The sequence below is a fragment of the Marmota marmota genome, unplaced genomic scaffold, assembly GCF_001458135.2.
Source record: "Marmota marmota marmota unplaced genomic scaffold, marMar, whole genome shotgun sequence".
Taxonomy (NCBI): domain Eukaryota; kingdom Metazoa; phylum Chordata; class Mammalia; order Rodentia; family Sciuridae; genus Marmota; species Marmota marmota.
The window spans coordinates 13,590,232-13,603,535 of NW_026000249.1; the positions used below are offsets into that span (position 1 = coordinate 13,590,232).

The 13,304-nt window shown below is 36.8% G+C and overlaps 1 protein-coding gene across 4 annotated transcripts in view; it reads right to left on the bottom strand.

The window, feature by feature from the left end:
• The window catches only part of Pcyt1b (phosphate cytidylyltransferase 1B, choline), a 90,506-nt gene that overhangs the window by 23,047 nt on the left and 54,155 nt on the right, over positions 1 to 13,304 (bottom strand). For all 4 annotated transcript variants that reach the window (XM_048796307.1, XM_048796309.1, XM_015488094.2 and 1 more), the window contains exons 4-5: positions 3,547 to 3,698; positions 611 to 689 (exon numbers count right to left, since the gene is read on the bottom strand). In XM_048796307.1, the coding sequence (XP_048652264.1) occupies positions 611 to 689; positions 3,547 to 3,698 (231 nt within the window). The remainder of the gene's footprint in view (positions 1 to 610; positions 690 to 3,546; positions 3,699 to 13,304) is intronic.

Here is a 13,304-nt window from a genome sequence, read left to right on the forward strand (position 1 = left end):
TGTTAAACCTTTGACTTCTAACACAGGCTGTTTTTAAGGCTCACTGGAAAAAGAAGAGTTAATAAAGGCAAGCATGAAAATATTTTTCTAAATCTCAAAGATGTCCCTGGAATTATTAAGAACCAGAGGCTGAGCAGACTCAGTCTATAGAATGTTTGACCATAAGCCCTGGAATGGGAAAGTCATGAAATTAACACAGGGATGGTTTTTCACATTTTATGATTTTAATCTGATGAGCCATAAAATTGAGCCTCAGACCTGAGGTTGAGTACTTTGGTGCTCAGGTTAATTCTTTTTTTTTTAATACCTTTATTTTTTACTTATTTATATGCAGTGCTGAGAATCAAACCCAGTGCCTCACACATGCTAGGCAAGTTCTCTACCACTGAGCCACAATACCAGGCCTGATTAACTCTTATATAAATGTCGTAATAGTGTCTGTGCCATGACTGAGCCTTAGCACATGTCAACAGAGGCTTGTAGAAGTTGCTTGGGAGACACCCGACATTCCAGTGCCCTGTATATCTATGCTGTAGTCCTAGGGCAGATGTCTCTTCTAACACCTGATTATTTGGTGTGGTGGACAGATGATCACAGGGGGATGCCTCACCTGCTTCCTTTATATGCTTGTAAACATCATCAGAACCAGCAGAAGAATACGGAATGTCATCATGAGCCACAAAGTCAATCTGTTGGAAAGAAGAGTGACATCACCAATAGAATGGATGTTCATGTCTGAAGATTCAAAAAGAACTGGTGCCTCCAAAACACATTTTTTAAAAATTAGAGCTTTATGGTTATACATAGTATTTGGGTTCATCTCAACAAACTCACACATGCATGGAAATTGATTTCAGTTCATGATCATTCCTTTTCCTCCCTTCCCCCCATCCTCCCTCCCCTCTCCCAGTCTCCTTCTTCTATTAGACTTCCTTTCCCTTGTCTATTAATTTTTTAAATGCCTTTTTGAAATAGGGCAATCATATGTTACATTTATATCACAGATCTGAATCCTTGACTAAAAGATATTTACAACTGTCTCCATTTCCAAGAGATAACCGGAACTGGAAGAATAAATATTTGGTTCCTCTCCTTTGATGACAGTAGGTTTCTGCCTTTGACAATAAGTTTTCTTGATCTTTTTTTTTTTTTTTTTTTTTTTTTGCCTTTAAACTTTCTCCTTCAGAGAACTCATCCATTTCTCAGACTTTAATCATTCCTGCTATGAAAAGGAACCTAAGTCTCCATTTTCTGTCCCAATGAGACAATAGTCACTCATACTTAGGTCATATTTTATATCATGAAAATGAACTTGTCTGTTTTTTCATTTGATCCTCCTAACTTTGTGAAGTGAGTAGTGCATATAGTACTACTTCAGTTAGGATATAAGGTGACGAAATGGGATAACTTCTTAGATATGCCCAAAGTCACATAGCTGATTGGTGGTTTAGAAATGGGAATGGGCACCTGGGGAACCAGGCCAGGCTTTCTTAACTCTTACTGCAGCCTTCTTCTCTTTTATCATTTCTTGCTGTCACTTGAAAATCAACCTGTTCTGAATTGAATTCATCTTCCTGAAAACTGGGCCCACTTCCAATGGCACCTCCTTTGTCTATTTTCCTAGACCAAAATCTTGGAATTGACCTTCTTTCCCTACTTCCTTCACTTTCCATAGCACATAGGCCACAGGTTCCATTGTTGTGTGTGCGCATGCACATGCACTCATGGGCTTGTGCCCATCACTTCCTCTCCATTGATACTATAACAAATCCAGGCCCCTGTCACCTGGATTACTGACACCAACTTGTATCGGGACCTCCTCATTGTAGTTACAAGAGGTGTCATCTTTAAACAAAATTTCTTTCTGGTCTTCTTCAGAATGCCTGCTAATTTCCACCCCTGTTTTCTATTATATCAAGTAAACTCTTGGCACAGCTTTCAAAGCCTTTCACTCTATTTTGAGAGGTAGTTTCGAGTAGCAGTTTAATTTGCTGGGGTATGAGTCTTGTCCTACCACTTGCTAGCTACACAACTCCAAAGTTGGTGGGAAGGATTCCATCAGTATTTCTCAACCTCAGTATTAGTGACATTGGGGACTGGATAACTTTTTGGTGTGGGAGACTGTCTTGTAAGTTGGAGGATGCTTAGCAGCATCCCATGCCTTTACCCACTAGATGCCAGTAGCACCCTCTAGCTATAACAACCAAAACTGTTTCCAGACATTGCCATATAGAGAATCACTGGATTAAATGACATAAATATATAATCATTCCTAAAAATAATTACTGGCACGTAGTAAGGAGTTAATAAATTATTATTAATTATATTCTCAGTACTCAAGCTTATTTCCTCCTCTCCAGTGTATACTAATAATAACTTCTTAGGATAGTCATGAGATTGAATTTGATTCATATAATAACAAAGTCTTTAGCAGAGTGCTGGGCACAAGGTAAATAAATGGCAGCCATCATTATCATTATTACTATCTCCTATAATGCCTATCACTGTTGAATATACAATAGCTGCTTAGTAAAAATGTTAGTGATTACTGGAAGTAAATCATATTGTAGTTTTTTCCCTTTTCTTTTCATTCTCTCTAGAAAATTGTCTCCTTTGCTATTACCCATGCACATTTATCACTGTTCTCTATTCTCTTCTGCATTGTGAATTTAAAAATAGAAAAGAAAATTCTTAGAACAGCTTAATCTTATTTTTTTGTACTGCTTATGAGAAGAAAGAATAGCTCCTAATGTGGGGCTGGTAGGGAGATACAAAGCACATAATTTGATGCAGATCAAAAGAATTTTTCATGTTTTCAACTAATAAAAATCTTATGTCAGTAGGAATCTTAGGGTCACAAAATCAGAAATAGGAAGTTCTTTCCTTAAAGGCTGGCCCCTGACTTGGATAAGATGTGTGTTCATTTGTTCCATATAAAAGGATGCCTGTGAATGTGCAAGCAATAATGATGGCAGTCATGGTGATTATGATGACATCCTTGCAGCTCTTGCTATAGACCAGCCAGTCTTCCAAGTGTTTGACTTACTTACATTACCTCATGAAGTTCTCAATATGGGCCCCATGAAGAAGATACCAATGTCATCCCATTTTACAGAAAAAGGTAAGAGAGTAGTGCAGTTAAATATCTTGCTCAAGGTTCCACAATTAGGGGCTGGGGGTGTGGCTCAAGCGGTAGCGCGCTCCCCTGGCATGCGTGTGGCCTGGGTTCAATCCTCAGCACCACATACAAACAAAGATGTTGTGTCCGCAAAATAAATAAATAATTAAATATTTTTAAAAAAGGTTCCACAATTAGAAGAAGACAGAGGCAGCATTTGGACCTGGATAGTCTAGTTCTAGCATCTATAAGACAGCAGTCCCCAGGATCAGGTAGAAGAGAAGTGCTATAGCAAGTGACACCACATGACAGCTCCCAAAGTTACCTCTTTTAGAAATTGGAAGTGTTTGGGGGCATTCTGCAGCATCTGCTGCAGAACCAGACTTCCTAATCTTACTATTTAGAGAACACGGGAGAATGAGAAGTACCTTGTGTTTTTCCAGAAACTCTGGTGTGAGGGTCCATGGAGCATCTCTGATGACTTCGTCCACGTAGCGACAGTGTCTGAGAGCTTCATACCTTTCTGCTTCATTCATCACAGTGAAACCTTTGAATTTGTGGGTGAGATCATCACTGCAAACTGAAACAGTCAAACATATTAAATACTGTTACCAGGTGCCCTGGTGCAAACATTGCTTCTTGGGCAAGAAAAAAGGAGCATAGGCTGACTAGGTGCTTGGCATAATTGAACACAGCCTTTTACAGGAACAAAGGATGAGGAGAGTGAAGCAAACCTAAACCCACTGGGAAATAAGGATTTCATTTTAGTGCTAATTACAACTGCATTCTCCACTGAGGCTTTTGTAAAAAGTATTCTCCACCTACCCAATGTGACTTTCATATGTTTTTATCTCTCTATCCCACCCTTCAGTGAAAATTACTATTCGGAAATAAAATGACCAGATGAACAGAGAAAGCAGAGAGAAGTCAAGAAGCCTGAATTATTGAAGGTTTGACCAATCAGTTCAAATTATTTTGCTAGATCATTCATATTTAAGTAACCCAAGGGTCAACCCTCTCACCCCCTGCAACACACTTCTGTTCCCTGGATCAAAGTCCACTCACTACACATTAGCCTATACAATCAAGAGGGGAAAGTCATAAAATAGAAGGTCTGATCTTACAGAGTTCACCCTTCCCATATCACTTATCTATTCTAGATCTCAGGTTCCTGAACCCTCAAATGAGGGTAGTAATATATTTACTATCAGCCTTAGGAAAGATTTTTTTGAGGGTTTACATAAATGTGTTTTTAAAAAATATTTTTTAGTTGTCAATGGACCTTTATTTTATTTATTTATATGCAGTGTAAATTGAATTGAACCCAGTGCTTTACACATGCTAGTCAAGCACACTAGCACTGAGCCACCATCCCAGCTCCCATAGATGTGTTTTGAAATACCTTAAAAAATGAAATATATTTCACTATCCCTATCTTTTGTTTAGTCAAGGAAGATGAGATTACAGGCATGCACCATGGTGCTCAGCAAAATTCTCTGATTTTAAGTTCACAGGAAGTGGTTTACAAACAAGAATATGATCATTTTCCTGGGATCAAATCCTGTTTCATGCCTAGAACCAAATCTGGCCACCAGTGAGTACACAATCCACATTCACATTCAGCATTCTTGGAAACCCTCCTTTTGTAGCCCCTTCCTACACTCCACATCCAAACCATCAGCAAAATTACTGGATGTGCCTGAGAAAGCAAAGATGTTGATCAAAGGGCACAAAGTTTTAGTTAGATGGAGGAATAAGTTTTATTGATCTAGTGGACTGCATTGTGACCACAGTTAATAATAATGTATTATATATTTTTAAATGGCTAAAATAGATTTTTAACATTCTCACCACAGAAAAGATAAATTGGTAAAGTAATATGTATGTTAATTAGCTTGATTGAATATTCCTCTAATGATTGAAATACCGCATTGTACCCCATAAATATATACAATGATTTTCTGTCAGTGATAGTCATGTGCTTCTAATGACAGGGAAAAGTTCTGAGAAATGCATCATTAGTTGACTTCATTGTTGTATGAATATCATAGAGTGTACTCACACAGACCTAGATGGTATAATAGGGACATCAATTAATATAGTCTCTTGATGCAATCAAGAGACACAGTAAATATTAGATGAATGAGGCTGCTGCTAGCTTAACCCAGCATACTATTTAAGTAAACTTTTAAAAAATAAGTACACTCTAAATTACCAATAAAAAGTATAATATCATAAACACAAAAACCAGAAGAATAGTTGTCCTTTATCATTATTAGTATTATATACTGTACATAGTTATATGTGCTATATTTATGCTTTTTGACACAGGGTCTCAATATGTTGCCAAGGCTGGCCTCAAACTCTCCATCCTCCTGCCTCAGCCTACCAAATATCTGCAACTACAGGTGCACACCACCATGCCTGGTTTATATTATATTTTTATATGAGTGGTGGAGCAGTAGGTTTATTTATACGGCAGCACCATAAACAGGTAAGTAATGTGTTACACTGTCACATTCTGATGGCTCAAATATCACTAGGCAATAGGAATTTTTCAACTCCATTTATAATCTCATGGGACTACCTTTGTATACTTGGTCCATTGTTGAATGAAATTTCCTGATGTGGTACATGAGTTAAAAAATAATTTTTAAAAGTTCACTTGGAGGGCTGGGGTTGTGGCTCAGTGGTAGAGCACTCGCCTAGCATATGTGAGGCCCTGGGTTCAATCCTCAGCACCACATAAATAATGAATAAATAAAATAAAGGTATTGTGTCCAACTACAACTAAAAAAAAAAAAAAGTACACCCGGAATCCAAGTTCTGCTCCCCACCTCCATTGCTCCCATTGTGACCCACTCACTTTTATGGATTACTACCGTGGCCTCCTAACTGGTTCCAGTCTTGCTCACCCCTAACACCCTATTCTCATCCAGAAAGAGCTCATTAAAACCTGCCAGATTAAGTCCTTCCAGACTCAGAACCCTTTCCATCCCTCTCAGAGTAAAAGCCAAAGTCTTCTAGTGGCTAACAGACCTTTACAAGATCCAGACCTCTGCCCACTCCTTCCCTCTATGACCCATCTCCTATTGCAATCCAGCCCCAGCCTCCTCACTGTTTTCTCAAGCTACTGTGATCCTCTTCCTCAGGGCAGGGTTTTGCACTTCCTATTTCCCAAACCTGGAACTGTTGTGCTTCAAATCCCATGGGATTCACTCCCTTTCCTCCCTTAAGTCTTCCTCTGGCACCCTATTTATTCTGAGTTACAATCAAATTACTTCCTGCCATCGCACTGGCAGTCATACAACTGTCTTATTTAATTTTATTGTTGGTGTTTCCCTACTAAAATGTAAGCTCCCTGGGGGACATGAACTTGCAGCCATTTCATTTTCTGATGAACAATACCTGGCCTCTAGTAGGTTCTTAACAAATACTTGGTGAATGAATTAATGGTGCCTGATGCATATAGATGCTCAATAAATGTTGATTATTATTTAAAATAATAGATGTATAGTTATCTGCAGGTACATTTCAACAACATACATGCAAATAAGAGACTAATGGGTCTCTGAATATACATACACACATGTATTCAGAGATATAAAATATCTCAGAAAATATTTATAGGTGGTACATTAGTTAAATATCTTCTGAGATATTTTTATTGTAGCAGTTTACATTACCAAAACAACACCAACAATATGGCTGGCTCAAAAACTTTGATGAGTATCAGAATCACCTAAAGAGCTGGTTAAATACAAATGTGTGTGGGTTTTGCTCTTTGACAGTTTGATTGAGTTGGTCTATAGTGGGGCCCAAGCAGCTCTGTTTTTGACAAACTTCAGGAATGATACTGATGTCCACAATATGTGCAAACCCCTAATGAATATTATGAACAACTTAAGTAAAACAACCTGTCTGTTTTTGAATCATCCATCATGCCCAGAAGCAAGAGGTGATGGATGAGGCTAGGTAGCAGGGTCATATATGACTACGTATTGATTCATTGACTCCCAAAACAGGAATGATTGGTGGGCTATCCTATACAATTTTAAAAAACTGATCTAGATGTTCTTTGGGGGCTTTATTAAAATACTACATCAAGAATCATACTGAGGGCCTGCAGTTCTAGCTCAGTAGTAGAGAGCTTGCCTGGCAAGTGTGAGGCACTGGATTTGATCCTTAGCAGCACATAAAAGTAAATAAATAAAATAAAGGTATTGCATCCATCTACAACAACAAAAAATTTTAAAAAGAATCATACTGAGCGGAAAGGGATTTCAGATCCATCAATATTCTATATCAAACAGCACAAAACTAGGCTGGATGGTATCTTTCCCCCTTTTTGAATCTGCACCTGAGCAATTTAGTGTAACTTCTGAATGACCAAGATAATGGCCTCCTGATAGATCACAAAGAAAACAAACATCCTGTTTACGTCAATACAGGGCTCTATTTTCATATCCCAGGAGTGACCTCAAGAAGCAGCTGAACATGCTGACCAGTTATTGTCTAAACATTAATTACACCCAAAGCAGCACTGTTGTGCTTGAGTCTTGGCAAATGCACTCTGACAACCAGATGGAGAACTGTGAGCAGTGGTATTCCATGGATGAATTCATTGAGCTCTCTGGGAGCTCATGCTGCAACTAACCTATCCTGGCAGCTCACTGCGCTCAAAATGAAATACCCTGCAGGAAAGAAAAAATAGCATAGGGGTTGAACTTTTGAGCCCAACAGATTTGGATTCCAATCCCAGCTCTGCTACTTACTACTTGCAAAGTTATTCAAACCCTCCAAGCCTCAGTTGCTTAATCTTTAAATATGGTGAAGTTTTGAGAATTAAATTTGATAATCCACATGAGCAGAAAGTAATGCTCAATGACGTTAGCCATCAGTAGCAGTAATGCAGGATCATTTATGGGAATATTCCTTTGGGTTTTGTGTTCTGTCTTTTCCCTGCCCGGCTCCATGTAGGTGTTCAGGCCTCTTGGTACAAACTCCCTTGCAGAAGTTGTAAAGTTCAAGTTGCTGGTAGACAGCCTGTCTTCTTGGCATCTGTTTTTACAAAGCCAGAGCTCCTTGGGGGAATTCTATAAGGAAGAACAAAATGAGAGAGAAGATTCCTCCAAATTGGGAGGAAAAGATCAATTGACTGTGGATTCTACAAGCAGCAGGGGCCAGTGGAAGAGCCTCAAGAGGAATGAGGACATGAGGCCCTAAGCACGGGAGCTCCCACCTGGGCATAGACCACAGTTGCCTCACTTGCAATGGATCTGCTTTCTGCTAATAATTATGTGGGCTTGGACAATGAGGACAGTGAAAAAAAATGTCACTGAGTTGAAGACTAGAAGCTCTTCTCCTGGTTTGTTTTGCAAATATTTTGGACACTTGTTGACTCTGGGGAAGTCAAAAGAACCCAATAAAAACTGTGATTGAGTTTCTCACCAGTCATGCAAAATGAAATCTGAGAATTTTTTTAACTGTTTTTTGTTTGTTTGTTTGTTTGCAATACAGGGGTTCAAGCCCAGGGCCTCCTCCATGCTAAGCAGGTGGTCTACCCCTGAGCTACACCCCCAGCTGTAGAGGAATATTTCATTTCAATTAAAATTCAATAAAGTATAAATACAAGCTTGTGGAGTAATATTTACATTAACTATAGTAGCAGTAGTAATATATTTATTGCTCCCATTTTTATTCCCCTCCTATGATGCAGAGGTAGATGCTTAGGGACTCTCATCTTTTAAAAATATTTTTAGGGAAAAAATTCTGCTATAAATTGTAATTTCTTGACCTGTTTTCAAATGACATGAAATTTTAAATTAAAATGAAGAAAAAGTGCTTTACAAGTGAATCATTTCAATTCATTAAAATAATGCTAACAAGGTAAGCTTGCACAGAAAAATTCAAATAATTACTATCTATATGCTCAAGAAATTATATATGCAGGTAATATAATCATAGTGTGAAATCATGACAGTTGTGGTGTCTACTCCTGCCTAAGGCTGAGAAGTAGACTACAGTACCTCCAGTTATCTCAGTTTCCTATCTTTTAATAAATTGTTTCTGGTAAATACTAAGTATTGGCACCAAATACCTGTCCATGTACTTGCCCCAACCAGAGTAGCTTCACAGGGTAAAGCCTTCACTTTACCCAGGGGAATTCCTAAAAAGAACCTACCTGTAGATGTAAGGGGGGCTACAATTGACATGAGAGGCTCTTTTAACTCACCATAGCATTTTTATTTGTTAACTACACACATAATATCAAGAGCCAGCCTTTCAACTGACAACACAGAATACCTATTCTTCAAGGGCCCTCTGAATATCCTCAGTATAGAATTGTCTGCCATTAAGTTGGTTTGTGATAATCCAAAAAGATAATCTAAGGCAAAGGTCCCCTCAAACTAGGGTACACATACCTTCAGGGGTATGCAAAAACTTTTCAGGAGGGATCCAAACACAGTTTTAAAAGAATCAGTGTCTGGAACCTCAATATCTCATTGCACCCTTCCCTAAAATTAATGGGTCTGAAAAAGTCTCTGTATCCAAAACCACCCTTACCTTACTTAAAAGAGAGGTGCCTTATTCTTAAAAGAGAGGTGCCATCTAAACTTTACTATGTTACATTTCAAGTGGTAAGAGGTTTCACCCTCAGGCCAAACCAAATAGAAACCCCATTTAATGACTCTTTGAAGTGCCATGAACCTATAAAAGCTTCCTCTCTTTCCCTGTCATGTATGTACTTCTGTTACAGGTGAAATTTGGTGTTAGAAACTGAATGTAGTAGAATAGAGAATAATGCAAATTTTGACCTAACAACTTTGCTTCCTCTTCTCCCAACTATTACCAGAAAACACATGGATCTTTAGGGATAGGGCCTAGGAGGAATTCAAAGCAAAAGGAGCACTGGAAAGAAATATTGAATGCTAAAAATGGCTTTTTCATGTAGTTAAGGGTAAGCATTTTTCCAGCTATTCTCAACACTCATATTGAATCCTAAAAATGGCTTTTCTCTTGTAGTTAAGAGTAAGCATTTTTTCCAGCTATTCACTTCAAAATCACTTTAATAAGCCAAAGCTGTATAAGCTGGTACTGCTGCTTCTCGGAAATGTAACTGGAATATTTTCTGGAATTATCAAATTTTTAAAGATATATTGGAATAAATGTCTGAGCAAAACATTAACATGATTTTTCCAGATTCCATATGCATTATTTAAAAAGTAAGTTAAAAACCTACTTTATAAATTCACATTATAAAATATTCCATTTATAGATAATTCTTATTCTATTTTATCTTCTAAAATGTTTATTTTCTGCCTCCTTATAATAAAAAATAAAATTACATACTCCCAGAGCAATTACTTTTAGTAGGTTTTTTCCCTTTCCATCTTTAAATACATAGGAAAATTTTAATCATGATATCTAACAAAGATAATTATTTTTATTTTTATATTTGATTTTATTCCCCAAAGCCAAACACTAGAATTTGCTACACATACATACCAATAATTAGAGAAGGAATAACATAACTTTTAAAAATTGTGTTTCTCTTCTTATTAATGCCATCTAATTTTATCTATAAATTACATTGCATCACTACAAATTAAGTACATTGATTTATTGTATTGTTTGTAATTTATTATATTAGATCTACATTATTTTAATCTTAACATTCTCTTTTATATAATCCATTCTATAATTATTTCTCAGTGGTTTTTATAAAGCCTCTTGAAATGCATTAATACATTTTATTTAAAAGGACATTTTCTTGGTTCCTAGTAGTTTTGAATGTAAGGACTAGTTTTGCCAATTAGGTTAGAAAATAAGCTCTGAAAATTTAGTAAGCTAAAACTGCAGCCCCAAAGTTTTCCCTTTTAGTTTTGCTTTGAGACTGGGTCTCACTAAGTTGCTCAGGCTGGCCTGGAACTTGCAATCTACCTGTCTCAGCCTCCTGAATAGCTGGGATTATAGGCATGTGCCACCTCACCTGACAGCCCCAATTTTTTTTTTTGAGTAAATGATAAAATTGTTTCAAAAATTATTGGGCTGATGCACAAGGCCCTGGGTTCAATCTCGGCACACACACACAGAACAAAACTGGCTTAGTAATGGTGTAATGAAATTACCAATATTTCCATTCTCCCAGCCCTTTCTGCATGTATCTGGTTGAATAAGTTGCTTTCAAGTAAAAGAGTAATGGTTATAATTAAGAGTCATTTGATAAGTCTTGAATATAGCCTTTTGTTATTATTCCAAGAAAGAGAAAAGGCAAATGATTCTAATAGCTTTAACAATTCCTTTTGTGAGTAAGGTCATTTCCAATTCATTGCTTGCAACAAATTTGAAGGAGGTTCTTAGCAAATAGTCACTTGATAGATTACTTTGGGTGACAAAATAATAATAATAATAGTAATAATAATAAATTATTTTGTGTTTTTTGGGCCAGTAACTCTGAAGGAATTCAAAGAATTGAGTGGCATCACTGTAACAAACTCATTCCATTCCCATATATGCATTTGTGTGAACCAAATATTTCATTATATATATGTATAACAAGGAAAATAGGAATAAAATTTATGTTAAACACTGCCTCATTCTAGCAATAGTTATATTTATCCACAGGTACATTCACAAATAAGGAGATCCCACTCATCTCATTAAGAGACACACTGCTGATCAAATTTATGTTCATTTTTAATAATTATTTATCAAAAGTTATATTGCAGTATTTTGGTTAGTTGTGTGCTAATTTATATACATAATTCTGTTTCAGAGAATATGATAGAGTGATCAAAAAAGATTTCAAGCACTAAAGCATCCCATTAGAAAAAAATTATAGGAGAGAAAAGAATGAATGTATAAATGTGAGGAGAAAAAAAGACAATTTATAAAATATTTGAAAGTTCAAAAAGAGCTTGATATATTTTGTGAATGAATAATGGTACATTTCAAAGTGTCATATGTTTTAAATGCCACTGGTACATGTAAGTGATTAGGTAATAATTTTGTTTTAAAATGTCAAAATTGGACTTCTATTTTCTTGCCTGGCATGTAAGGAGATTAGACATTACCACTCCATTCTAATGACAAGTAAAAAGAAGAAGCAACTGAAAAATCAACAACTCTTCAAAGATTTGTCAGAGAAATGATGTCACAGGGTTGCCCCCAACATTGGAGAGACAGACAGATAAAGAGAATCACAATTTACTGGAGCAGAAACCCACCAGCAGAAATCTCTGAGGGATCCAGTGCTGGAAAGGAAAATTTAAACTGACAAATTGCTGGGGGCTCAGTGTGGACAAGTGTGAGTCTAAAACTAGGTGTACAGAAAACTTTCACTGTGATCCACACCAAACCATCTCCAAGGTTAAGTTGCCAAAATGAGCAAAACCCAAACACAGCAGAGGTTTCCCCAAGTTTCTGGTAGCCTAGGACCAGACTCCAGATGTTCATGCTCAATCAAGAAAGTTTTCCACTCAGGACAATGGGAATAAAATAAGAGTTGGGTTTTCTGACCACTTTGGGTGTCCTCTGCATGACTTGTCCATTAACTGCTGCCTTTTACCCCTCTTCCTTCTGAAAGAACTCCATTCAATAGCCACATGATCACTACCCTTAGCAAAATATGCAGAATGGTTCCTCTTAAATATACAAAAAGCATTTTTAAAACTTGCAGAAGATGCCAAAATACTCAAAAAAAATACAGTCTCTTACCAGCACTGTTTTTTTTCTCTCACAGAAGTTTAAAGATTGATGGTAAATAAATAAATAAATAAATAAATAAATAAATAAATAAATAAATAAATAAAGGTGGGTGGTGTCACTTTATACAGTACCATAAAAACTGATCACAGTGAATGCATATGCTACTTTCAGAAGCTACAGAAGTGAGAATGAAAGCCTACTAGGCAGGTACTATCCCTTTTGCCCAAATTGAAATAGATAGGCCCTCTGGGGGAGAAAATTTTTGATCTACATTTAACCATTCTTCTCTTTCCATAAACTTTTGAAGTAAGTCAATCCCTTCATTATGAACCAAGATTACTTGGGTACATAAATCTCCATTTCTTTAACACACTGAATAAAAATTCAACTAATTAGGGCTATCTTAAGCCATTATTATTAGCACAATACTGTGCCAAATGCTATGGGTTGCACAAAGGAAATAGACAATGACTTT